The following is a 27836-nucleotide window of genomic DNA, read 5'->3' as shown; positions in this document are numbered from 1 at the left end:
ACAGAGCAAGGTCGTCTGCATTCCTGCCAGTCACCAGCTTTGAACCAAGAAAGAGAAAAGCCACTTTTCTAACTGCCCATCCTCCCTGCTACTCTGCAGTCTCCAAACAGACTTCTTTACTAAAAGAGATTATTTTACTGCTACGAATTTCTTACACCTCAGGTCCTTACAAGACAGAGTGAAGAGCAATAATTAAACAGGCCCCACGAAGCATCTGTCATACTAAATTTCCACGAAGAGAAAAACTCACACTACAGATGCATGTGGTTAATAACAAGCTGTATTTGGTGCCAAGGTTTTAAAAAGCACTACTTTGACATTAAAATGTGTTCTTCTCTGTATTAATGGTCTATGTCTTCAGAGTCTTCGAGGTTTTCTAAACTGTCCGCTTTGGAAAGAAGAAATCTGAAAGTCCTATCATGCCATTCTTTCTAGATTCTCTGAATTGGAAACAGACAAAGACACTTATCAGTCATTTCTCACAGTACATTAGTAAAGTTTTTATAACATGCAATATAATTTAAAAGGCTTACCTTAAAAAACTGTTATTTATGATCTCTTATCAGTAATTCTTACCTCCAAAATAAAGCATTCTATTTTCTTATACAAAATGTACAATAACTGTACATTTATTTTAGGCAAAAATATCAGTATTATATTCATAATTTTTCTTTCTTAATAACCTGTGGTCTCAGGCAAGTAGAGGGTGTGACGACGCCCAGCGGGGTCCAAGTCTGGGGCTGGTGTCCCAGGGCGGCATTAACCGGGTCAGGGCATTAACCAGGGCCGTGAATAAAAGGGAGAGAAGAGGGCCAGGGACGGGCGCCCCCCAGCGAGGGCAGGGTGGGAGAGGGCCAGGAGGTGAGGGGAGGGACGCAGAAGTGTGGGGCAGAGGGAGAGGCTGCGGGAGGCAGGTGAGAGCTGGACCACCCTCATGACGCTGATGTCAGCCAGGATGATGACATCAGGAGTGACACAGAGAAAAAGGGCAGCTTGGGAGCCAGCTCCGACGAGGAGGGAGGGTTAGAGCAGGGGTGGACGACAGAACCAGGCAAGAAGGCAGGGACGATGGAGCCCAGAGGCACAGCCCACAGCCAGCGCACCACAGGGGAAGGACGACTGGGGGACCAGCCCCCATCGCCATCCGCCCCCGATCCTGGCTCTACGGTCCTGGTAGCACTCAGCACAACCTGCTGTCTCGGAATCTGTGTCTGGTGTCCGTCCATGCCACAGGGTGACCGGGGTCAGGGGCATGGCCTGTCTCACTGACTATATCCTGGGCACCTGGACCAGAGCCCGGCACAGAGAAGGTGCTCGGCAGACTGTACCGTGGGAGAACTATTCAAGACGAAAGGTGTGGGGCCCAGGGACCAACGTCCACCTGCACTCTGGGGGTGGTGGCCCGGGGATTGGGGGGAAGGGAGTGCTGGGAAAAAACCTCAGGGCCCAGTCCCAGGGCCCAGTCTCTCTTGTTCTCCAGGGGCTGGAGCCAGGAGGCGCCGGGCCCTTTCCTGCCCCTCACCTGGCCACCCTTCTCTCCAGTCCTGAGGCTCGCCCCTCAGAGGCCCCCAGGGCCCTGCTCATGCCCAGACCCCTCCCCCTCCCTTGGAGGCTGTCCCCTTGGGCTGCCTCCACTGCCCCTCTGCACACCCCACCTGCCTGGGCCTGCTTTTCCTCGGCGTCCCCACAGGCAGTACAGGCAGCTATTTGGTAACTGTTTGAGGAATGAACAAATGAAGCACTTAGGCAGGATAGAAGAGCTTTGTTCCTTCCTCCTCTGAGTCTAGTCTTTCAAGGGAGGATTTGTTCATCTTTTCAAACAGTATTATGGGTGAGCAGAACACTGGGCAATATATTCAAACACTAGCACCAAGTTGCACTCAGGAGCAGAGCCTGTCTAAATCACGTGTGGCCTGGTGCAAATGCAATATAAAAATGCAACGTACAACGCGCCGCATAGCAAGTTCATCAGACCAAGAACTGTGTACGAACGGCCTCAGGTTTCTGCAGGTGACGCTGCGTCCCTGGCACTAAAGCCTGGCTGTCCAGCAGCAGTCATCAGTTTCTACATTTCACTGAGGAGAAGCAAATTGTTTTGTACTTTCCAACATGCCACAGTTTAAAACCATCTGACATACTGTAAACAGGAATCGAGGTAATCGAGGTAATCTGAGGATAAACTTTTCTTAAGGACAGGATACGTTCTCTCCCTCTGAGTCTAAAGAAAACTGAACCTAAGTCCTGCACGGGTCTGAGCCACAGATGAGGAAAGGCCTCCTTCCCAGGTGACGCCTGCTGCTGCTGCTGGTCTTTGAGACGCAGCTCCACCTCAACGCCTCTCGGTATGCAGTGCGCGCCTGCTCACCTCCCAGCAAAGGCAGAATTAATTGAACAAATTTATCTCAGAAGAGACGTGACATTGTGAAATATATATTTGGTCTCTGACACCACTTATTTCCTGGCATGTGACTCCTAAGATCCTTAGAATTTCCAAAATGATCTATTTTGTGCGCCAGTAAGTTGACCGGTGGCTGCAGCCCCTATGTAGCTCTAGGATGGGGACGGTCACCAGAAAGACCAAGGCAGGATTGGAAGGTTGGGACTTCCAGCCCATCCCAACCTCCAGGGACGGGGGAGGGGCTGAAGGCTGAGTTGATCCCCAGTGGCCATTGGTTTAATCAATCATGTCTATCCAATGAAGCCTCCACAAAAGGCCCAGGTGGACAGGCTATGGAGAGCTTCTGGACAGCTGAGCACGTGGAGGCCACAGGAAGGTGGACCAGAACCCATCCACGTGCAGGGAGGGTGGTGCCCCCAACTCCACGTGCTCAGGACTCTTCCAGGCCTCACGCTAAGTATCTCTTCATCTATCAGCTGTTTATTTGTATCCCTTAAAATATCCTTTGTAGTACACTGTCACGCATGTTTCCCTGAGCTCTGTGAGCCACTTCAGCAAACTAATCAAACCCAAAGAGGGGGTCCTGGGAACCCCGATTCCTAGTCAGAAGCACGGGTGAAACAACCTGGGCCTCTCGAGTGGCATCGGAAAGAGGGGCCAGTCTTGGGGACTGACCTCACCCTGTGGGATCTGATGCCATCTCCAGGTAGATAGTGTTGGAACTCAATTAGAGGGCACCCAGCTGGTGTCTGCTGCAGAAGCCATTGCTCGCTTGTCGGTGGGGAGAAACCCCCACATTTGGTCACAAAAGTCTTCCGTGTCGATCGTTGTTGTGGTGTGAGAGTGGAGGGAAACCGTGTGAGTTTCTCCCTGTGAGGGAGAAGTGACAGGAAGGAAATTCTCCCACACTCAGCACACCTGGACCCCAGAGCGCACACACTTACATGCTTTCCTTTAAATTGGTAAGATAGTATTCTGTCTCCCCAGCAGAGATGTCCGGGTCCAAGCCGGCCAAGTAGCGGTAGACGTAGGCGTAAGTCTCAAATGGGATGCGAGCAGGGCCGCCGTCTGGGTCTTCAGTGAGGATCTCGCACAGGTGCTTCATCGCGGTGTTCAGCGACTGCAAGCACACAAGCCAGGTGGGAAAATGACAGTTACTCCTGGAGTCACTAAAATTTAAAGCAGACACCAGCAGAATAAGCACCCAAGTATATTTTACAGAAATTCTCCAAGAGTTCTCCATCTAAATTAAGAATTAGGTCAGGCCAGGTGTGATGGCTCACACCTGTAGTCCCAGCACTTTGGGAGGCCGAGGCAGGAGGATCACTTGAGCCCAGGAGTTGGAGGCTGCAGTGAGCTGTGATGACGACGTAGAGCAAGACACTGACTCTTAAAAAAAAAACAAAAAAAAACGAAGGTTTGAACAGGATGTCACTGGCCAGAAAAAAATTTTAATTCACAGATTTTATTTTATATTAAAATGAGAATGACTGTTAGGGACAAGAGGAAGCATCATTGTCTTTAAAAACAGACTTCCTAAGCCAATGAAGACCCATGCGGCCCCGTCAGGCCCAGAGACACACACCCAAGGACGTGCCCAGGGACTGAGCAAACTCTGCTAGCAACCGGGGTTGTTGCCTGTGGGGCGGCCCACATGTCTGCCAGGAGGCCCCTGCCCAAGCAGGCTGTGGAGGGCCCAGGACGGTGCCGGGCCTTTCTCCTCTGCGGACCAGGCAGCTCCCTCACGTTCCTTCCCACTCTGCTTCCTCCCAGACGGGCCGCAGCCCCAGCCTGCACTTTCAGCCCATCCTGGGGCAGCCCTCCCGCCACAGCATAATCCTCCAGGGCACCCTGCCCTCCCCTTCACGCTCGGTGGCAGGGTCAGCCACAGCCAAGGTCTTCCTCGGGAGACCAGAAGCTTCTGAGCACGGGAGCCGCGTGGGCCTGGGCACCACTGACGGCGGCCTGGCGTCTGGCCCACGGCCTCTCACCTCCAACTCGCTCAATCAATCCTTGGTGAAAAAAGGAGCGTTTTCTTTTAAAAGGAGGGGGTAAAACCCTGTAACGATAGATTACTATCTTTTAAAAACCAGAATGCATAGCCCAGATCTCCTTTCCTCCTTCCACACCAGGACACCACGACCTGCAGCCTTCACTACCCAGGCCGGGACACACTGGACGACAGTGATCTAATCCCACAAGCGGCCCAAGGGACCTACGTCCCCATCCCCACCCCCAGTCCTTTCTCGGAGCCCATCCTTGCCAGAGTGACCCTCTCGCACCTGCCTGGGCTGTCGTGCTATTACTGAGGAAGGAAGGTGAACTCGCAGGTGGCCGGTTAGCTGTGACACCCTCGCTCCACACACAGGACAACACCTACTCCTCAATCCCACCATAGTCGCCAAACGCCTACCACGGACAGGCACGTGGCAGTTGACACTCATGCCTGCTCTCACGGAGATCGCCGTCTAGTTGGGAGAGCCAAGCAACACCTGGATTCTGGAATGTTCTAGAAGAGGGCATACCTGGAGCAGCAGGGTAGGAAGTGCTGGGGGTGGAGGCTGACATTTCTATCAGGTGGTCTCGGAAAGTCTAGCTGAGCAGGTAACATTCATGCAAAGACTCAGAGGGAAGGAGGCAGCATGTGGGAAGCTGGGAGGGGGCCAGGTGCCCCGCCTTGTGCTCCACAAACAGTGAGGAGCTCTGTGTAGCTAGTGCAGGTAAGGGAGGGGCAGAAATGTGGGAGAGGAGGCAGCAGGGTTGGGGGGCCAGGTCATTGGGGCCCCTACAGGCCGAGGGAGGACTTGGGCTTTCCTGCGTCCTATGGGTGTTGAAGGGTTTTACACCAAGAAGAAATGCTACAGAGAGTCCCTAGGGAGGCCCCCTGGCTCATGTGTGAAGAGGTGGCCCCAGTGATGAGGGTGGAGGAGCAGCCCAGGGAGGAGGCTACTAGAATAATCCGGCCAGAGCCCAGGGGCAGCAGCCGGAGGGCTGAGGGGGGTCTCCCGCCTGTCCTGAAGGTGGAGTCAGGACTCACCAACATCTGGATATGCGGGTGGGAGACGAGACGGTGTAAAGTGCTCCGCAGCTTGGGAAGGGTGGATTTGCTGCTGACCGGGTTGCGGGGGAGGACGGCAATTTCCAGGTGGGAGACAAGCAGCTCAGCTTGGGCTGTCCGTCAGGCCCCACGTGGAGGGCCGACTGAGGTGGACACCAGGCCTGACCTTGGGCAAGAGGCTTGAGGACCTCGGGCTGGCAATGCCACATCGAGAGCACCAGCCCACGGTGAGACGACGTTTACAGCGAAGGGCCCAGGGAGACCGCCGAGTGGCGGGGACAGGGCATGGGGAGAGCTGGGCCAGTGCGGCCCAGTGCGGAGAAAGGGCGGCCAGGGAGGGCAGGAAAAGCAGGCAGGGGTGTCGACAGGGAGTGAAGAAAAGCCTTTCAAGGTGGACAGAACAGTCGCCTGTGTCAAATGACCAGAAAGGCCAAGAACGATGAGGACTGGGGCTCGGTACTAGGTTTCCGCACAGCAGTGGTGTGCTGGAGCCAACTGTTAAATTTCCAGGAATTCTGCAAGCTGGATGGCTTCACGCTGTAGCCTGAAATCAGCCGTGGCGGGAGTATTTACACCACATTAATTGGCAAGCACTGCAAATGAGGGCTTTCCCCCAGAGAGCAGGCTTGAAGCATTCGCCAGACTGCTCCTGTAAGGGGACAGAGTGCAGCCACTCGGAGCCACCGTGGGCAGCAAGCCTCCCAAGCCAGGCAGAGTCGCCCAGGGCGCTGCCCACAGGAATGAGTGCAGGGCCACACACAGGAGGAACGAGTGGGAAGAAAAACAGTGGATGGGGCAGAGCAAGTCCCCATAGGAAGGCTGCAGACGTAGGAAGAGTGCTGGGCAAAGCCACACCAGGGCTGTGCGATGGAACAGGGGCTGTGCTGAGAAAGAAACCCGATGTCCCTGGGGATGTGCAAAGGCTCTGAGCCCGCCCTGGGCTGCAGGACTGAGCTGCAGTCCTCACCCAGAATGACGAGCGCTAGGAACAGGGCTACCAACCAGCACAGACGGAGCACGTGCCGTGTCCCAGGCAGGGGCCAGAGCCTGACGGGGGTCCCCATTCTGCTCCTCTCGGTGAGCACTGCGCTTATCCTTGGCTCACACACGAGGACTGCGGGGCCCTGACAGATTCGGGGATGGCCCAAGGTCACCTAGAATGCAGCCATTGTGCCTCTGAGCTCCTTCTGGTGACCCCCACACATTGCACCGCCTGTAGCAGCCCCTGGGCTGGCTGGGGGAGCGAGACGCAGGGCAGAGAGGCCGCCCCACTCTGGGATCCAGACATTCGGCTGGAGGCGGTGAAGGCCTGAACACAACTCATCTCCCTATCGCCCTCAGCTGGGACCCAGGCATCTGTCCAGCGGGCCTGCCATGGTGTTTCCTCCCATTTTCACTCTGGAATCCCACTTCCCACGTGAGCCAGGACTGGTGGCCCTGGCTGCAACATACAGCCGAGGGCGGATGGCACACAGTTCTGGTGTGAGCTTGCCTCTAAGAGGCGAAATGACGCTCTAATTAGAAAAACGGATTGTGCTCGTTCCGCAGAGCAGCAGACAGCTCTCCAAAGACGACTGCACGAGTCACTCCTTTAAAAGACTGCCCTGGAGAGAGGATTCGCTAAAAGTAAAGCGTATTTTACAATCCATGTTCCTTGCCTGAAACTTCCAAAGACATGTTGTGCTAGAATTTACTTTTACATCCAGCACAAATGGAAGCAAGTCACTGTCACGTGCAGAGTCTCGGAGGAACCGGGAGGAAGCAGTTGGCGTGGGTCGAGCAGGCAGATGAGATCTGCGTAACATGCTGTTCAAAGGCTTCAGAGGAAGAGGTATTTAAGGAAAAATACATCAAAACATTCTAGCATCACTGCCTCTGCAAAGGCGTGATGACACTACTGATGTCAACGTTTCTGACAATAAGATCGCAGCAATTTTTATATCCAAAAGGATACATAAGGCAATTTGCTCGATCCTGCGCCGAGAGTTACGTTTCTTATAAACACATTTCTCAACCCCAAAGGGTTGCTCATGGCATGGTGACTTGCTCAGCAGCCGGGGGCCCTCTCCGAGGCAGGCGGCGCCCTTGCTAACCTCCTGCCCCTTGCCAGTTTATTCTTGCGTACGGAAAACATGCCAGGCAGAGGTGACTGGCAAGCTATGCTTTGATTTTAACCAAGTATCTACACCTGATCCATAATCTGAAATTAAAATGGAGATGTGCGAAAAACCTACTCCTTCCTGAGCATTTTCAGTGTGCCAATTCTGTGGGATTTTTCACCGTTTCAGAATTATATCTGCTCTTATAATGACACTCGAAGCCTCTGAAGAGCAGAGTCACCTCACACCTCCCCTAGGGGGCCTTTTAGCAAGCCTGGGAACCAAAAATGTGACCAGTATCTTGAACCACTTTCCACAGAATCAAACAAAGGAAGTCCTGCTCCCTGAGGTGTGGCCCGCCTGCGCTTAGGGTGGACACGGGCCGTACAGTGAAGCAGCGGCACTGACCCAACCTGGCACTTTTAAAAGCCTAAGAGCCTTTTCATCTTATTTTATTATCCTCATCTGTTCTCTAAGTTAAAACACAGTTCTAGGGCTTGTGGCCAGTGAGGGTGGGAGGTCCCAAATTAGAAGGAGCCCCCAGCCAGGTGGCTGGGTTATGGTCCCAGAGCGAAGCCGACCTGTCTAGCCGGATGCTGCCCATGTCGCTGTGCAGGCCCGGACCGGGGTCCACGATGGCCAGCAGCAGCTGATTCATGACACTCTCCAGAGGGACGGTGGTGAGCTGGTGGGAGCTCACGCCCTCGCTTTCCTACCCAGGGAGAGATGGAAGCAATGGGGCAGCTGGGGAGAGCCCAGGAGCGGCTCCTTCCTCCTTGGGGGGCAGTTGACTAAGTGTGCTTGTGGCCCGAGGCTCACACTCATGATGGGTAGCTGTATCTTTTCACTGCTACAGCGGATAAAAGGAACCTTGTTGGTCTTTCGTGCACATCTTAGAATGGGCTTTTGAACCCCAGTTGGGGAAACCTGAAAGGAAAGCGGTAGGGAATAAGCTAGGATGCAGCCGCGGTTACTGGGACAGACGGCTGCCACACTGGGACAACAGCGTGCAGCAATGGGTCAAAGACACCAGATCCAACTGCTACAGCGCAGCTCTAAGGGGCCACATTCGAAGAACTCCGAAGTGAGAGCTGTTAGAGGCTGATGGTGAATGCTTTTCTCAGGTTTGAATCATTTTAGGACACAAAATGATATTAAGGAACATCCTTGGGAGTTGTTACTCTCTAGACAGGAAATCACAGGCGTGACCTCTAAGGTGGTCCTAACCTGTGGGCCACACACTTTTGGGGCTACAGAGACACTGGGAGGGGTCACTCTAGCTCCCACTTCCAAGTCACCTGCTATGGCTTACTTGGCCTACCTCTGCCACACGCACCAGCCTAAAATTGGGCAAATAGTACCTTCTTCAGAGGCGCATTGGGAGGATGAGAGAGACTACACACAAAGGGCCCTGCACACGGGGCCCACGGTGAGAGCGCTAGGAATCATGCCCATCGTCAGCACTATGTTCACATGGAAAACCGCATTAGACACGTGCTTATTTGTAGTTGTAAGAAGAGAGAGATGCTCCTGTGATTAATAAAGTCCAAATGCATTTAAAAGTCTGACTAAAGTCCCCGTTACTTGTTTCACTGTGTGTTTTTTATCATTTATGGATTGCCCCTGCCAGTGCATGGCGGGATGGAAGACCTCAGTTCATGATTTTATGTTAAAAAAAAAAATCTCTGTGCTTAAAAAACAAAACAAGACATTTTGAGCTACAGCTTTAATGCTTAGGATCATAAATGGCATGGCAGAAGTGTAAAGATAAAAGTCACAACATATAAATGTGACTGTTTCACCAGGCAAGCATACCAAGACCTTGGGAAGGGCAACAGGAATCATCTGACACCCACGTTCACCTGCCAGGGCTGCCCACAATGCCCCTTCATCCAAACTGGTAGCTTTTGGTAGTAACTACAGCAATCCGCTCAAACAGCCCGGGAATACTTGCCAATGTTGTCCACTCCAGAACCTTCAGCACTTCCAACAGGGCCTAGCTCAAAGCAGTGCTTGGTAAACAATTGTGGAATGAAGAAATGAAGGAATGATACATATGACTCAGAAATTTAAGCAGAGGTTTCCAGTCTTTTTAGAGATCTTGAACTCAATTAATTTGAGTAGAGCGATTTCTAAGAGAAATTTAAAAGCACAGAGTATATATCTGCCACAAGCATACGAATGCCATGGATGTAGGAAGTAGGAATAATACCTATTGTGTTCATGTAGGCAGCAACTACATGCCAATTTTACAGCATCCTATGTGAAAACAACTTAAGCAGCAGTAGCCCATTACAAATTACTTCTCATCTCACTTCACTTCTTCATTTCCTCCTCTTTGTAGCTATTTTTGAAAAGCATAAAAATAAATGCTATGACGCCAAACTACATGAAGAAACACCTCCTTGAACTCATAGCTTCGTGTTCTTGGTGCACCTCCAAGCTGCCCAAGGCCAACATGCCGTCAGCAACACAAGCTCCACACCAAGCCTGGCTGGCTGGGTGCCTCCCGTCCCCATGTGCACAGAGATGGGAGTGTCAACACATGGCCAGCTCCTGTGGGGCCAGTGGAGGCCAGGGCAGAGCAGGCACCTCTCGCAGTAAACATGAACCCCAGGCAACCTCACATTCCTCTGGGGGAGGAGAGGATCAGCTGTCACACTTGAACCTGACCCCTGAGCTGAGAGCCACGCTGGACCAGAGCAGAGGTAGCCGGGGGCTTTCCACGGCCAAGAAGGGGCCGCAGGCACCCAAGAAAGGAGTCAAGGGCAAACAGCGAGCCCTACTGCCCACGGTGGCTTCAGTTAGGAAACAGGCAGGAACCCACAGCGACCCACAAGTATGCTTCTTGATGTATATTTATTCCTTACTATAATATCAAGTAACATATAAGAAGGAAATAAAAGACCCCACATTGTTTGTGATATCTCTTCCCCAGTATTCAGTCTGTAAGGCAAAGCTCCACCCGTAACAAAATGTCTCCATCTAGTGTCATCCTGTGTATATGGACAAGAGACCTGATTTTCCAAAGTAGATGCACTTTTGTTTTAAATCTAGTGCTTAATTTTCATGATTAGGGAGGTGGAAATTACAAAGATGGACCGAAAAACATGAATTATTCTACTCTCTGTCATCATTGTTAAAATCAAAATTTCACTACTAAAGATAGAGGCAGATACCATAAACATTAATTCAAATATGAGATACTAATTTTTATCACTAAAATCTTGATTTCACAGAGTTCCAGATGAGCAAAGTGACATACAAGTGTCTCCAATAATTAAATTTATTTTGTCTCTGTTCTTCCCAATAATACCCCCCTGAGAGACTCCCTTGGTGTCATCCGAGCCTGTCTTTGCTGCTGGAGGAAAGCGGGTCTGCCAGGGTCCAGGCCCTGGCACGGCTGGTCCAGAGCTCACAGAAACACCCACACTGCCTCGGGCCAGTCACACAACAGACCTGCTGCTCACTGCGCAGCCCCAGCCTGCCCCCTGCCTGCACTGAGGGTACAGAGCTTCCCACGGGGGCCATCAAGAGAACAAGCCAGCCCCAAAGTGTTGGCATAGCGGACACCACCCAGCAGAGGAAATGAGTGAACCACAGTGGTCTGTAATGATACAGAGGGACAAAGGTTCCAAAAGATTACTAACGACACAATTATCTTTTCATCGCATCAAAACCAACTCAAATTCAATAATGTATTTCTTGGGTACATACAGAAGTATTTTTTTTACAAGGCATGGGAACGGGAAGCACGAGCTTCAGGCCGCTGGGCAGGACGATGGGACGGGAGAAGAGAACACAGGTGGCCGGGAGGCACTGTCGGAGTGTTAGGGACCACGCTGGGTAGGTTCGTGGGTGTTTACCACATCAAGGAATCTTTAAAAATTAAAATTGAACTGAAGAGGCAAATGCAAGGACTCAAAGACGAGTGTGTGCCACGCATGAAGCAGGGATTACGAATCACTCAATTATGGACTGTGGGCTCCACAGACTGAAGGGAGGGGAGACAAAACAGTTCACCCACACGGTGAGGGGGCCAGTTCTCTTTCCCAACCCCCCGTGTCTCCGTAAGCTTGGTGTGGTCATGGTTCCCTCGCTCACCACCACGTCTCACAGCACAACTCAAACGCTTCAGCTGAAAAGAGAGATTCTAGACTTCCAGAGGAAGTCCTGCCAACATCTCCCCACCCCAGCCTTGCCCGGCCGCGCACCCTGACCTCCCAGGTTCCCCGCCTGTCACATCGCATGGAGTCTAGGGTCATCCATGTCTTATTCCTAAGTTGTCTGGGTGACATTTTAACATCAGCAAAACCTCACTGTATGGATGAGTTATTAACAATAGATTTTAACTAAAGTAGAAAATAACTTTATGCCTCTTTCCATAGAAGAGGAAGACAAGTATTATTGGTTTATAAAATGATGCACAGTTTTAAAAAGTCATTGATTGCATTCTCTTCTAAAACCTAAACACGTTTTAATAGTATCCATATCTGTCATCTACTGTTAACATCTTTTAAATTGAGGTATTCATAAGTATTTAATTTCTGTAAATTAAAATAAATATATGCCTGAAAATATAATAGACTGGTGGGGCAAAAAAAAAGCTGCTTTTCTAAGACAAAGTTACTAAAGTAATGAAAGTGTTTCTTTTAGTTACTGAAACCTAAGTTATTTTTAAGCAAGGCCTATGATTACACAGAATTACTAATATGCTATTTATAGATACATACCCCACCAAGCGTGCTACATCCAAGTGCTAAGAATTTGATCCACTCAATTTGCTTTTTGCAAGGATCCAGCTCCAAGACAGCTCTGAATTTTTCTATTGGTAGGCACAAATTTTTCCACTTCTGCTCAAGATCTGCTAAATCCACCACCTGCTTGTGGCTACACTGTTTAGAAAACACAGTATGACACAGTTCATGTGAGTTCTAAAAACCTATGAAACAATATAATGCTTGTGAATACTTAAACATACAGGAAGTAACCCACCCAGTGCAGGGGAAAGATGAACTCTAAACTCAGGACAGTGAATTGTGTCAGCCCTGCGGAGGGAGGGGGGGAGAGGAACACAGGCAGGGAAGGTGGCGGCTAGCTCCATATCAGCAACATGTTATTTCTTAAAAGACAAAAGGACAATGGACAATGGCATAACATTATGATCTAATAAAATGGGCATACAGACATTGGGTATATGATTCTCTACTGTCTGTCTCAAACACTTTACAATAAAGACCAAACCTCAACAAATAAAATAAAAACATTTAAAAATCCAGCCCCTGGATTTTTAACCACTTCGGTACAGCGCACACCAGCCGCGAAACCTTGCCCACAGCCGGCACTCATAGTCCACACGATAGTTTGTGCTGTGCATTGACAACGAATCCGTTTTGCTCGTGTGATGAGGAAAGCTTTAAAGCACTGAAAGCTTGTTTTGCTTTACAGGCAGCTTTACTTGTCATGTAAATCAGAATAGGTAACATATACATACATGTTTTTATTATGTTATTTTTAAATGTTCACGATTTTATTGATAAATGAAAAATTATAATTAATTCTAATAAAAGCTATAAAAGTAAAAGCTTTTGGCTGTCGACTAAAGTCAACGCTCGGCCATATCACCGCTGTCGGCGAAGGTCGACACGACGCTCGGCTGTGCACGTTCATCTGTGGCTATCGATTACAGTCGACGCTCGTACCGAAGTGGTTAAACATGTTAATAGTTAAAAAGGAGAAATCTTAAAACTGAAAATAAATGTGTTTCTTCTACTATTTTAAAGAGTCTATGAAAATTGATAATTCAGTGATGTGCTGGTAGTATCCTGAGTAAAAAAGCTCTGAGCAGCTGTAGCGTGGCTGTTCCCAAGCCTCACCGTTCAACGGTTCCTAAGATAGAGAGCCATGAAAAAGCTCTGTCTCCCCAACTCAACGTGTCCTGCACAGGAGCACAAATGTCCGTGGGAACCAACAACTTTTAAATCAAGGTTATACCACTGGCATCATTTTTAGCCACACCAGGAATGCCAAACCTTGCTCCACACTACACTTTCTATTAACTTAATTCAGTTAATTAAGTTAATTCTATTAACTTAATTCCTCTAAATTCAAGATGGTGCGCAGGGAGAAGGAACGCGAGGGCTCCTGGGGCAAGGCAGGACGGAGCTGCCTATCAGCCCAGGCTCTCAGGAGAACTGGAAACCACAGGCCACTGCCCACTGTGGGGTGCAAAAGGGCAACTCTGTCTTTCAGATAAAGAAGGCAGATTATTACTTTAACATGCACACAACTTTTATAAACATGTACTACAAAAACGGACTTGTAGCACATGATTCTGGAATTTCGTATTTTTTTGTCCAGCAGAATCTAGTATCATCTTAATTTTGTATTGAAAAGAAACTACATTTCACTTTTCTAAAATCTATTCATGACTAGCTATTTCAGGTCATGTAAACTAGAGAAAGCCCACTGAATACAACAAAGTCCTTAATTGAAAAAACCCTGAAGCTCCTTGGCAGGGAAAAGCAGGGCTTCCGGGTGGTTCTGTCGTGTGCTTATGCGGTGGGCCCTGCTGTGTCATCGGGCTATGAAAGGTGCAGGAAACAGTGAAGAAACGCCAGGTGACTGGTGATCTAGACACTCTCATACCTGCTTGTGCAAAATTTTCAGGAGTCCTGGAGTCAGGCCTGTGTCTGTTTTCTGGGTTGCCACGGGCATTTCGAGTCTGTCCTTTATAGGAAGTGGATCTCCTCTTGACAAAGCTGTAAAATATCTAATAACAACACACATCTGTGAAGCCTCGTCAATACACAAAAAGCACCTTGTGCAATGTGGTTTCTCATACAACCCAGGAAAACAACAGTGATTAGGGAAAAGAGCCCTAAAGTCCAACAGCTCCAGCTTACGTCCTGGTTCCTCCACTTAGTTCTCTGACTTAACCTTCTCTGCCTGCCTCAGTTTGTCTGTCTGGAAAGTGGAGATAATGAGAGTCCCTGTCTTAGGGGTCTCAGGAGCACCGAGTGAGAAAGGGCTGGCACAGTGGCTGGCACTCACGCTGACTGAACATGTGCTATTCTTATCAAGCAAATGCTATGAGTGTTTCTGAAATATCACCAAAGGAGGTAGGAGATCCCAGAGCCTGGAGTGATCTAAATGCAATGTCATAGTATCATCATCCTACTCTGGACAGTTTGGGCTTGTTCTTCCCTTTTCCTGGTCGTGCTGCTCTTTGAAGTGTTTAACTTTAAGCATGTCTGCATACCCAGCTCTCAGGCAGCCCAAGAACAACACACAAGCCATCTATTTCTACACTGGGAATGTCAGATGCTGGCTTCTCTCCCACCTTCCTGCCTGCTACTTTCCCCCTAAAGTGTTCCTTTCTGGGTCACTGATATTGCTGCATATGTTGGGGAGGGGAGGGATCATGGAAACAGTTTGGCACACTGTCAAAGAGAACAAAGGGAATGGGCCAGGCAGGTCCTTCTGCAAAACTCACTCCCCTGGTTGCATCTGCCAGAGGTGGCCAAGGCTGACACCGTGTCATTTCCTGCTCTAACAACTTTAACATGACAAAAAGAGATGGCACATCCAGGAAAATGAACACTAAATCTTCCACCAGGGCCACAGGTAATAATGTAAAAGGCACAAGTAATTAGAAATATTCTAACTACTATGTAACAGATCAATATGGATAAATGGATATTTGTTGGACTAAAAAAAATTTCATATCTTGCCCTCTCTCTTTTCACCATGAAAATTTTTGTTTTCATGCATGGAAGACAACTTCAGTTACATTTTGTAGTTTTGTTAATGACTTGAGGAAAAGTCAAAACAAAGGCAGCAGTGAGTTAGACCAACGTGGACCTGAAGACCCATCTAAGATCCTTGGGGCTGGGGTGAGGGATGGGTGCTTTGTTTTGCCACATTGCTCCTAATGGAGGGTTTCACCTATTTCATGGAAGTTATTCCTCATAGCTGACCATCGGGGTCACCAGGCTAGCAATGGCCTCTGAAGCAAGGGTTCTCAACAGGCGGTCATTTCACACACCCCATCCCACCCACATCTGGTAATTTCTGGAGACTTTTTTGCTGTCACAGCAGAGGGTGAGTGGTACTACTGGCATCTAGTGGGTGCAGGCCAGCAGCCCCTTCCCTCCGCCCCTTCATCTCTGATTGTCAGTAGTGCTGAGCTGAGAAAGCCTGCTGCAGAGGAGAGGCAACTCATGTTACTGTCTGCCAGTACCCTTAGGCACATGTGCCAAAGCAGCCTTTATTGCTTGACCAATTCTTGTGTCCATTGTCCTGTGTGATGCACAACTGCATGACAACATAATGAGGTCCAGCTGACTGTTACATCACAGTGGAGTAGACAGGCTTGTGAGAGAGACTGGCTCATCTTTGATATTTGGCCAGCTGAAAACCTCATTTGGAAAGAACCCTAACCGAGGAAACAGGATTGCCTATCTAAGTATTCTATAGAAGAGTTACTTTCATATGCATCCTGGTTTTCTGTTTCATTTTTAGTTGTTGTTTTTTTTTTCCTCCTGTCCCCACCCGCTCCTTGTGCTGCTTCCTCTGCCTGGAATACTCTCCGCCTTGCCTGAGCCCCACTTTGAAATCTTTCAAAGACCAAGTCACCCTCTGCTCAACTTCTATGACCCTTCATTTATGCATTTACCAAGTTCCCCCTTAACTCAAGCTACTTATGAACATCTCTCTCTTAAAGATTAAATTCTGTGAGAACTGGGACACATTTGAGCCCATTACATACACATTGCCTAATGAATAATCCCTGTGTTTTCTCCTAAATCCAAAAATTGTTCTTGAGAGATACTAGCAGAATGGAGCGTTCAGAAAGTTCTCAATCAAGCCTTCTAAAGTGAAGCTTAAAATAACTGTTTCTAAAGTATTACCAAATGTAATATTCCAAGAAAAAAGTTGCTAAATCTTAGAATTTTTTGTAGAGTGCAAATAAAGTCTTATAAATCCTGTCTTTTACTTAAGGCTTGAATAATGTTCAAAACTGGAGGCCATAATTTTTTTTTTTAGCAACAACCTTGACAGAATCTTTCAGAAGCAATTGACAAAAGTGTTTCTCAGAAGGCAAGCACTGGATTGACCAGTAGCTCTGTTGGTAGGTTAAATGACAGCACCAAAGACATCCAGGTCCTAAGCCCTGGAACCTGTTTATGTTACTTTACAAGGTAACAGGGACTTGGCAGATTGATTAAGGATCTTAGATGGGAAAATTGTCCTGGATTATCTGGATGGCTCCTAAATGTGTTCACAAGTGTCCTAAGAAGAGGGAGGCAGAAAGATGGATATTTGAAGACGCTGGCTTTGAAAATGCAGGAAGAGGCTGTTAGCCAAGGAGTACAGGAATGCAGCTCTAGAACCTGGAGAAAGCAAGGAAATGGACTGGATTCTCCCAAGAACCACCTGAAAGAGCAAAGCCTGCCAGCACCTTGATTGTAGCCTAGTGAAACTCACTGTGGACTTCCCGCCTCCCAACTGTAAGAATATATGTCTGTTGTTTTAAACCTCAAGCTTGGTGGCTATTCATTACAGCAGCCAAAGGAAACTAATTCGTCTTGGAAGGCAGCTATGCTCCCCGCTATACCACCACCGCCCGCACACAATTCATCTTGATTATACAGCTTAGAGAAGGCCAGCAAAGTAGGACATGCTGGTGACTAAAACATTTAAATGTACACCTATACTGCCTGTTGGCATCATAAAAGTGGGCTTTTGTTCTATGTCTGTTCAGTGACAAGGGGCAAAGAACTCTCCTGCAAAACCAAAAGCATTTGTTTTACCGCTTCTAAGGTCTGTTTGACTCGTGCCTTCAAGATTAGGAATGTCTGTCCCTGGAAAGGGTCAGAATGTTCGTGGCAACAAACTGGGAAGGTTCACTCGCTGTGAACTCTGCTGGGCAGAGTTTGTTCCTCTTTTGCAGTCTTGGGATAAAGACCTCAGTATGGTTTTGGCCCTTCGGTTCTAATACATTTACATAACTCTGGGAGGATTCTCTGTGGACCAGAAACATAGCTAAAAGATGCCTCTTTTTAAAAAAAAAAAAATCTTATTTCACAGATAAAGTGACTGTAATAGTGTGATTTTTAGAAAACATAATGCAGAAACTTTTTGCCCGAGGCAATTGCTGTGTCTGGTCTATCATCACAAACGAAGTGCTCTCGGCTACTCTGTAGGTGAGTGAGCCTTCTGGCTCGTCAGCGCCCGTCGGCCCAGACCCTAGGGTCCCTGCACGCACACTCAGGCGTCGCCGACGCTGGGGGAGAGCGTCGCCGGGCGCTGCCGGGGCGCGGGCGTCGCGCCGGCCTCGCTGGGGAGGGCTCCCGGGCGCGCCCGGCGGGGGCGCTTACCCCGCGGACCACTGCAGCACGTCGGCGGGCTGGGTGCGGATGGCCGCCTTGGTGAACTGCTTCAGGATGTCCGGCAGCTCCGGAGGAATGTGGATCTGCTGGGCGCAGAACATGGTGTCGGGGAGCGGCATCGCTCTCCGCAGACGGGACCCGGCTGGCGAGAATCAGGCGTGCTGCGCTGCGGGGAGAGGGGCGGCCGGTCAGCGCGGGCGGCGCCGCCCAGGGCCGGCCAGGGCCGCCCGCCCTCCCCGGGGACGGCCGGCTTCGCGGGGCCCGAGCGGCCGGCGGAGGCGCTTACCCGCTCCTCCTCGGCCTCCTCGCACAATGAGGGCCAACCGCCCCTCTAGCGACGCCCGGGACGCGGCAGCTCGCGAGCGCCAGCGGCGCGTCTCGGTATCCCGGCAACCGGGACGCGAGACCCCGCCCCTGGCCGCGCGCACGCGCGCACGCGCCCCGAGCCGGGCGGGACGGGAAGGGGACGCGCCTGCGCGGTCGGGCGCCGGAGCGTTTCGGCCGCTAACGGGGGTTTGAGGGCTGCGCGAGCCCCGCGTTTCCCGCGGCTGAAGGGCGTTTGGGTCCATTTCCCAAAGGGGAATGTGAGCGGCGAATTCTCAGAGGACCCAGTCTTGCCCTCGCCCTGGCAGCGTGAGGCCTAGAAGCGAGGCGACTCGGGGTCCTCTTGGGAAGGGAGCCGTTGGGGTCTCGGGGCTGGCGGGCGGGCGGGCAGCGCGAGCCGGAAGGGGGCGCCGGCCTCCCGGGACCGCCGGGCAGGTGCGCGTGGCCGGGCAGGTGCGCGTGGCCGGGCAGGTGCGCGTGGCCGGGCAGGTGCGCGCGGCCGGGCAGGTGCGCGTGGCCGGGCAGGTGCGCGTGGCCCGGCAGCTCCTGCGGAGCGTCTCCGGCCTCGCGCCTTCGCACGCGCTGCTCCCATCGCCCAAGTCGCCCCTTCGCGAACCTCGGTTCTCCAGACCCAGCTCAAACGCCACTTAAACGATGGGCGGTTTGCAGCTAAAACATTCTACTTACCTTGCTTTCCTAAGATAGGGTAGTGGCGCCCATCTGACTGGGTCTAGGAGGAAACAGACCATTTTCTGCTGTAACAGTTTTGAATCGAAGGGTAGGAGAATCTTCCATTCTGGTGCATGCTGACCAGGGCAGCACTGCAAGGTGTGCCTCCTGGTTTCGGGGCACGGGCTGGCCGCTGCGGTTCACACCTGCGCTGTGGGGGTCAGGCCCGAGCCCCGCCTCCACCTGTTCGCCCCCAGACCGGATCGGGAGAACCAGGGAGCCAGTGTCAAGTTCTCGGTCAAGGGTACTGGGGAGGTTGCCTGATTTCGATCATCTCCTGTAGGTCCACACACCCACACGCTTCCAGATTGACAGCACTGGCAAAAACTAGAAATAGTCACTTTAAAGTTGATGGCGGGATGAAAACAAGGAATCTCCTACACTGTTGCTGGGAGTGTTCATTTAGTACATTTCGGGACAATTTGGCACTATAAAAATTTTCGATGACTTTGCGATATTACTTCTAGGAATTTATCCTACAGAAATATTATAAAAGGTAATACAGGAAAAAATGTTTACTATAGCAAGTAATTAAATAGGTTAAGTAATTGTCTTTTGGAAAACTTAAATCATGGCCTGTCCACACAATGGAATATAATACAGCTAGAATTTTAAAAATTAGGTACCGTGTTTCCCCCAAAATAAGACCTACCCATAAAATAAGCCCTAGCAGGATTTCTAAGCATTTGCCCAATAGAAGCCCTACCCTGAAAATAAGACCTAGTGATGGGCTTGGCTACGCAGGGTATCTGCACAACCCATGCGTTTCCTAGCACAGAGCAGTAAAGAAGACGAGCAGCCCTTCTCATCTGCCCCATGAGAGCTCTATTGCTGAACATGAGAGATTGGGGCCAATGATTCTAAACGAAATAGAAATTCGCAAGAAATTCAGGATGGAATTCGGGGTTTTGAGAGTTATGATGATGTTCCAGAAAAAGATGACTTAACTGTATTTGAATAAATGTAGGTTGTTGTACCATACTTAAAAATATATATAACACATCCCCTGAAAATAAGCCCTAGGGTGTCTTCTTGAAGAAAAATAAATATAAGACCCTGTCTTATTTTCGGGGAAACATAGTAGCTACTTATGTATTGAAACCATTATCCAAAGAGTTAAAGAAACTAATGACTAGCAGAAATTCTTGAACTTACAGGACAGCAAATAATAATAAAAAAATAAATAAAAATAAAAACCCAAAACAAAAAAACTTCCTCCAACTTGTAAGATAACAAAACTGGTTGAGATCAGTTGGAATGAACATGGCCAACTGGAGCCTGAAGCAAAAACAGCTTGCTACTTGCTGATGTCATAGCCTGAATTTCCACCCCATGTTTCACACCAACTCCCCTCACTGAGCACATGCAACCCATGAGGCGGCATGAACAGATAACTGCGTATGCCCAAGGACCTTCCAACCCTCCTTCCTTCCTTCCACCAATCACCTACTAATCCCAGAATCCACCCAGCAAACCTTTTCTAGTAAAAGTGCTGCCTTAAAGCCAGCACAGGGAGGCAGATTTCAGCTGGACTCCTGCCTCCATGTTGGTTGACTTGGAATAAACCTTTTCTTTCTCAAAAACCCAGTGCCATAGTATTGGCTTCTAGAGCATCAGGCAGCGAGAGCCTTTTCTTGCTCGGTAACAGTACTAATATGAAAAGATGTCCATAGAATACAAAGTGAAAAAAAAAAGCACTCTGTAGGACAGTCTGTGTAGTATGATATTTTTATTGTGATAAATGATTCTAGGAATGTATGTTTATGCATATCACTGACTGGAAGCATACACAAAACTATTAGGTCATTAAATATGAAATGTCTGATGTCAAACCAAAAGTTTAGTTTATTATATCTCAAAAAAGCAGTACGATTAGTCAAAGTATGCACCTAAACTATTAACACAGTACTATTGACACAGTTTTGCCAACTTAATGGTAGCTCGTTTATGCCAGCAGCAAAGAAGCCTGGAGAAAAAGGGGCAATAAAATCGTGAAAGGTGTTCTCCACATCTTATTGAGAACTGAATATTTTTCCTTGCAAGAAGTGGTCCAAAGCCTGGAAGAAGGGGTAGTTAGGTGGTGCAAGCCTCTGTAGCTTGAGCAGCATTGTTTGTGGGACATGTGCTTGAGCATTGTCTTGCAAGAGGATGGGCCTGTCTGTATTGACCAATGTCAGCTGCTTAATCACAAGCATCCTCATCATTTTGTCTAACTGGTTACGGTAGACATCTGCTGTAATCCATTGATCAGGTTTCATGAAGCTGTCGCATATACAATACCAGCACTGGACCACCAAAAAGACACCATTAGCTTTTTTTGATGAATATTCAGTTTTGGACTGTGTTTTAGCACCTCATCTTTATCCAACCATTGTGCCAAATGCTTGTGATTGTCAAAAAGAATCCATTTTTTATCACACATAACAATAGTAGAAATGGTTTGTCTTTATGTTGCGACAGCAAAGAAAGGCAAGCTTCTAGATGATTTCTCTTCTGATGCTCATTTAATTCATGTGGTACCCATCTATCCAGCTTCTTTACCTTGCTGATTTGTTTCAAATGGTCCAGTATTGTTGGAATAGTAACATCAAACCTGGCTGCTAATTCACACACAGGTTAAGATGGATTCGCTTCCACTACAGCTTTCAGCCAATCATTATCCACCTTGATCTCAGGTCGCCCACATGGATCATTTTCGAGATTAAAATCACCAGAACGGAACTTCTCAAACCATGGACATTACTGTGCATTAGCCACATCCTTCCCAAACACCTCGATATTTCGAGCTATCTGCACTGCATTGGTTCCAGGATGGAACTCATATTCAAAAATAACACAGATTTTTGACTTATCCATGGTTTCACAAAAATTGCTCTAAAAATTTTTTGGAAGATAATCACAAGCCAAACCATTTGTTCAAAAGAATGAGGATATACCTTCACAATAAAAATAAAACAAGAAGTGTCAAAGTGAAATGTCAGAGATATCAACTATCAAATTTAGTACTTAAGGAAATTGGACATTTCATACTTAATAACCTAATATTAACAGCAGTTGCCTCTGAAGAATGGGATAGGGCTTTCAGGTTTTGTTTTAGCCATATACACATTATTTTGCTTCTGAATTCATCATTTATTTACTTAGCAATACTTGCTGAGTACCAAATATTTTGCAGGGACTGTTCTGGGAATACAGTAGCAATTCGGTTTTTTAAAAAAGTGAGACTTCTGGAGCTTACATTTCAGTGGGGAAAACATGCAAATATAAACAAGAAAGGTAAACTGTATATTATGTTATAAAGTGCAAAAGAGAAACATACAGCAGGGAGACGAGACAGTAATGTCCCAGCAGCTGCAATTTTAGATAAGCCTCACTGAGAATGACACATCAGTCAAGAAACGAGGTTGAGGGGCACCTGAATCAAAAGCATTTGGGCACAGCCAACAGTAAGTGCAAATGCCCTGAGGCCTGACCTGTTCTGGAAGCAGGGAGGACGCCTGGAGCACAATGAACACCAAAGTGATGGGGTCAGAGTAGGGAGGAAAAGGTGCCACATGTCTTACCTGGCGTTGAAGGCCACCGTGGACTCTGAGTGTGATGGTGATCCACTGGAGAGTCTGGGAATAGAGGACTGATGTGATCTGACATTTAAAGCTCAACAGGAACACTCTAGATTGAGTGTTGCAAGTGAATGGAAAAAAGAAGAGAGCAAGGGCAGAGGCAGCGAGCTCAGGAGGAACAGCAATAATGCATGAGAAACACAGATGATGGTACTGTTTGCCAGGATAGCAGCAGTGCCTGTGGCCCAAAGTAGCCAAACTCTGGATTAGGTTTGAAGATGAAAGATTTGCTGTCAGATTGAATTATGTTGTAAAAAAAAAAAAAAAAAAAAAAAAAGACTGTCAATGGCATTTCCAACGTTTTTAATTTAGCAACCTTAATCCATCCAATTGCTTAGCAATTGAGATGGGGAAGTTTAGGGCAATGAAATATTTGGGGTAATCAGTTTTGTCTGAACCTAAGTTTGGGATATCTGGAAGATGTCCACATAGGCAGTTGCCAATGTGTGCCTGAAGTTGAGGGAAGGAAGATGGAATATATATATATATATATATATATATATATATATATATATACACACACATTTGGGAGTGATTTGCATATAGATGATCTTTGAAGTTGTGAGACTGAATGGGGAAACAAAGTCAACAGGTGTAGGTAGAACAGAGACCCCAGACCAAGCCCTGAGGCCTTGTAACAGGTGGAAGACAAGACACAGCCAGCGAAGGTTAGAAAGGAGAGTCCAGACCCGTGGGAAGAAAATTAGGAGAGTGCAATGTTCTGGCAGCCAAGGGAAATGGCTTCATTGGAGAGAGCAATCAACTGTATAAGATGAGACCTGAGAATTAACCACAAAATATTAGAGTTGGTCACTGGTGATCTTTACAAGAACAATTCCAGCGAAATAAAGGTTGAATGTCCCAAATCCAAAAATAAAAAATAAAAATGCCCCTGAATCTGAAACTTTAGGAAATGCTCATTGGAACATTTCAGATTTGAGATGCTCTATAATGCAAATATTCCAAAATCCAAAAAAAAAAAAAAAAAAAATCTGAAATCCAAAATACTTCTGATCCCAAGCATTTCAGGTAAGGGGATAGTCAACCTGTAGTGGGAATGAACACCTAATTGAAACAAAAAGAGTGGGAGAGGAAGAATTGGAACAGTGAATATAGATAGCTCCGAAGGTTATTTGCTGAAAAGGAAAGCAAAACATAGCAGTTGGAGGAGAAAATGGGGTTAACACTTTTTTAGTGGAAGAAACCATAGCAACGTGTGAATGATGATGGGAATGACCCAACAAAAAAGAAACGTTAGTGATGCAGAAAGGAGGAACCGTAAAGCAGTACCCGTGGGCAGGCCAGAGCCATGTGATCTACTAAACCAATGGAGGGTGGGCAGGGCCCCGCACCTGAATCATACAAGGCTCCGGGGATCCTCCTGCACTACAGTCTGCATCCAGGGCAGGCATGCACTGGACGGGCCGTGCATGGCACGCACAGCTCTGTGGCATGGTACCGGAAACATGGCTTTAGATGGGATCTCGGCTAACTGGCCAGCATATTGGCACAGGTGCACGTCAGAGGGTATGTACCGTGTTTCCCCAAAAATAAGACAGGGTCTTATATTTATTTTTCTTCAAGAAGACACCCTAGGGCTTATTTCAGGGGACATGTTATTTTTTTTAAGTACAGTACAACAATCTACATTTATTCAAATACAGTTAAGTCGTCTTCTTCTGGAACATCATCATAACTCTCAAAACCCTGAATTCCATCCTGAATTTCTTGCAAATTTCTATTTCCTTTAGAATCATTGGCCCCAATCTCTCATGTTCAGCAATAGAGCTCTCATGGGGCAGATGAGAAGGGCTGCTCGTCTTCTTTACTGCTGTGCGCTATGAAACGCGTGGGTTGTGCAGATGCGCTGTGTGGCCACGCCCATCACTAGGTCTTATTTTCAGGGTAGGGCTTCTATTGGGCAAATGCTTAGGAATCCTGCCTGGGCTTATTTTATGGGTAGGTCTTATTTTCGGGGAAACACGGTAGTTGTCATGATGGGATCTTTTGACATTGCTGCTATCTTCTTAGTGAAATAGGAATAAAAGTCATCAGTCAAAATCCAGGAAGGAGGAGATGGCACTAAAGAGGTGTAAGGTAGTCTCTTACAAGAACATGTATGAGGCCGGGCGCGGTGGCTCACGCCTGTAATCCTAGCACTCTGGGAGGCTGAGGTGGGTGGACTGCTCGAGGTCAGGAGTTAGAAACCAGCTTGAGCAAGAGCGAGATCCCGTCTCTACCATAAAAAGAAAGAAATTAATTGGCCAACTGATATATATAGAAAAAATTAGCCGGGCATGGTGGCGCATGCCTGTAGTCCCAGCTACTCGGGAGGCTGAGGCAGGAGGATCGCTTGAGCCCAGGAGTTTGAGGTTGCCATGAGCTAGGCTGACGCCTCGGCACTCACTCTAGCCTGAGCAATAGACTGAGACTCTGTCTCAAAAACAAAACAAAACAAAAAAGAACATGTATGGACATACTAGTACTTTTAAAAATTGAAACATAATATAAAATCAATCATACAAACTTCATGCAAATTTAAAGTGTACAATTTGCTGTTTTGAACTATGGGTGCATGTTAAACCAGAACCACATCAAGATAGTGAACACATCCATCATCTGCATTCCTTTGTGCCCCTTAGAAATCCCTCCAGTCCCTCTGCTCCAAACCTCATGCCCAGTGATCATTCTATAGATTTCTGTAGATTACTTTGTATTTTCTAGAAGTTCATATAGGTGAAATCATACAGCACAGCCTTATTTCAGATGTGTCTACGTTGTATCAACAGTTAATTCTTTTCTATTGCTGAGCACTATCCCATTTTATGGATAATCGTTCACCTGTTGATGGGCATGTGGATTACTTCCAGCTTTAGGCTATTACAAAATAAAGCTGCTGTGAACATTTAGGTACAAGTCTTCACACAGACATCAGCTTTCTTTTCTCTCAATAAATAACTAGAAGTATTAAGTACACATGAAATTACCAAGCTATCTTCCAAAGTAGTTGTATGATTTTACATTCCCTCCAGCAAAGTATGAGAATTCCAGTTTCTCCACATCCTCACCAGCACATGGTATCATCTGTACTTTCAATTTTAGACATTTTAATGGTGGTATCTCCATTGTGGTTTTTAATTTGCATTTTCCTAGTGACGAATTATGTTGAACATCTCATGGGCTTATCTGTCATCTGTATATCCGTTTTGTGAGGTGTCTGTTTAAATATTTTGCCCACTTTTTAAATGGGCAAATGGATTTATTATTCAGTTTTGAGACTTCTTTATATATGCTAGACACATCTTTTATCAGAAATGTTTTGCAAATTTTTCTGCCACTAAATGGTTTACTGTTTGTTCTCTTAATGGTATCTTTCAAGAATTTTTCAATTTTGATGAAATACAATGTAGCAGATTTTTCCTCCATGGACTGTACTTTTGTTGTATCTAAGAAATCTTTGCTTAACTCCAAGGCTGAATGTGTTTTCCTTTGTTTTCTTCTACAAGTTATAGTTTTGGGTTTTACATTTAGGACTATAACCCATTTTGAGTTTAGTTTTTGCATGTGGTTAAGATATGGATCAATTTGTTTTTAATTTTGCATCTTATGTCCAATTATCTCAGAACGAGTTTTTCAAGGCTTTTTTGCACCTTTGTCAAAAACCAGCTGTCCTCATATGGGTGGGTCTATTTCTGAACTCCCTATTCTGCTCCATCAGACCGATGGACAGCCAATAGAATGACTGATCCCATGAGCAAAGAATAAGTGAATGAATGGGAAGCTTCTCCTCTTTTTGGTTATGTCCTAAAAAGTACTGCTGAATAAACATGGAGAAGCAGAAAAACTCGGGCATTGTTACATATGTAAAGAAATAAATTTCAAAAAGACTAAACTATGGAAAATTATACAGAAAGAGACCTCTACCTAGTGTTTACATTTGGATGGTTTTAGGGAGGTATGGTTCTGAGTGGAACTGGACTGCAGAAGGCTGAAAAAGGGATAGGGGCAGGGTGCCTATATAAACAAAACAGTAACTAAGAAGTAGGCCAGGTACAGTGGCTCACGCCTGTAATCCTAACACTTTGGGAGGCCGCGGTGAGATGACTGCTTGAGGCCAGTGCAAGACCACCCTGAGCAACAGCAAGATCCTGTCTTAGCCAGGTGTGCCTGTAGTCCTACTTGGGGTGACACCACTGCTCTCTAGCCTGGGCGACAGATTGGGGGGGGGTCTGTGGGAGGAGCAGTAGCTAGGTCATTACAGGCTCTCCCAGGTGAATCCATTCTCTGTATTCCCCATGGCATTTTACTCCATCTATCAACCTTCGCTCATGTTTCTGTTCTTTTCAACTGATTGAGTCCCTCGCAGACATCATACCTCATTCAACTGTAGTACTAAGTACAGTGCCAGAAACAAAACAGACACCGATAAATAAATAAATAGCATTAGGGAGGATATTATCAGCCCCTTGATATATCGGTTCTCCTTATCACTATGTGTTTGCAACAAGAGTGGCTGCAAGGTATGGGGTAGAAGAGGGGGAATTAATGGCCATTTTCCAAACTTTATGCAGTTTTCTTTGCTAAAAATTTCATCTTTAAACATTAAAGATTTCTATGGTTCAAACAGCATTTCCCCCACCACCCCTGCATTTAAAATAAATAGAAATGCACTTGACTGAAAGAAAAAAATCATAGAAAAAATTCTGAACCTAGAAAGAAAGAAAATTTAGAAACAGTCTCTGAAGCAAAAGGATCTCTTTGCTCAGGGAACTCAGAAGAAAAAGAACCCATGCAATTCATTCCTTTTCCTCTGGGACATATAGTCATCTATGTAAAATGGATTTCATCAGTTTTACTCTATCAAAATATCCACCTAAAAGAGACAACCCTGGTGAAGCTATGACTTTCTGATCTTATAGTGGAGGCAGAGAAGTGGGCAGTATCTTGTCCGTGGCGTAAGATGAGGGGCTTTGCTTTTCCCAGTGAAGATGGTATACGATTCAAGTTGGGGAGACAGGGAGGAGGGATGTGTCCTCCACAACTGTATTTTCAAACTTAAAAGAGAGGAGTCACAATCACAGTTAACTTGAGTTAACTATTTTTCTTATCTAATTATTTTATTAAAAATATCTGGATTATCTACCTATGCCAACTAATGTACATTTCTGTAAAACGATCTTGCAACAAAGCAAAAACAAACAAACCAAAAAAAAC

At 47.2% G+C, this 27836-nt stretch overlaps 1 protein-coding gene across 2 annotated transcripts; it reads right to left on the bottom strand.

Annotated features, from left to right (window-relative positions):
* Positions 1-262: 262 nt before the first annotated feature.
* ROPN1L (rhophilin associated tail protein 1 like) lies at positions 263-18355 on the bottom strand. 2 transcript variants are annotated; one of them, XM_076007932.1, is made up of 6 exons: positions 18236-18355; positions 17938-18110; positions 14204-14327; positions 12289-12450; positions 3343-3518; positions 263-440 (listed from the first exon to the last, which is right to left on the bottom strand). In XM_076007932.1, exons 2-6 carry the CDS (start codon positions 18066-18068, stop codon positions 377-379), a joined length of 657 nt encoding a protein of 218 aa, XP_075864047.1. In that variant the 5' UTR covers positions 18069-18110; positions 18236-18355; the 3' UTR covers positions 263-376. The 2 variants fall into 2 exon arrangements, with proteins under 2 accessions (XP_075864047.1, XP_012646600.1); XM_012791146.3 differs by having other exon boundaries at positions 17938-18115; positions 18236-18354.
* Between the last annotated feature and the right edge of the window lie 9481 nt (positions 18356-27836).

The sequence above is a fragment of the Microcebus murinus genome, chromosome 11 (genome assembly GCF_040939455.1).
Source record: "Microcebus murinus isolate Inina chromosome 11, M.murinus_Inina_mat1.0, whole genome shotgun sequence".
In the NCBI taxonomy this organism is placed as follows: Eukaryota; Metazoa; Chordata; class Mammalia; order Primates; family Cheirogaleidae; genus Microcebus; species Microcebus murinus.
This window is presented reverse-complemented; position numbering and strand designations above follow the sequence as displayed.

What these genes read in the sequence shown, in the direction of transcription:
- ROPN1L (XM_076007932.1), bottom strand. Translation starts at nt 18,068, where the DNA reads ATGCCGCTCCCCGACACCATGTTCTGCGCCCAGCAGATCCACATTCCT. An exon ending in GTGCTGCAGTGGTCCGCGGG is followed by an intron (nt 14,328 to 17,937) that starts GTAAGCGCCCCC and finishes TGTTGTTATTAG; the next exon opens with ATATTTTACAGCTTTGTCAA. An exon ending in ACCAATTTAAAGGAAAGCAT is followed by an intron (nt 441 to 3,342) that starts GTAAGTGTGTGC and finishes TTTCCAATTCAG; the next exon opens with AGAATCTAGAAAGAATGGCA.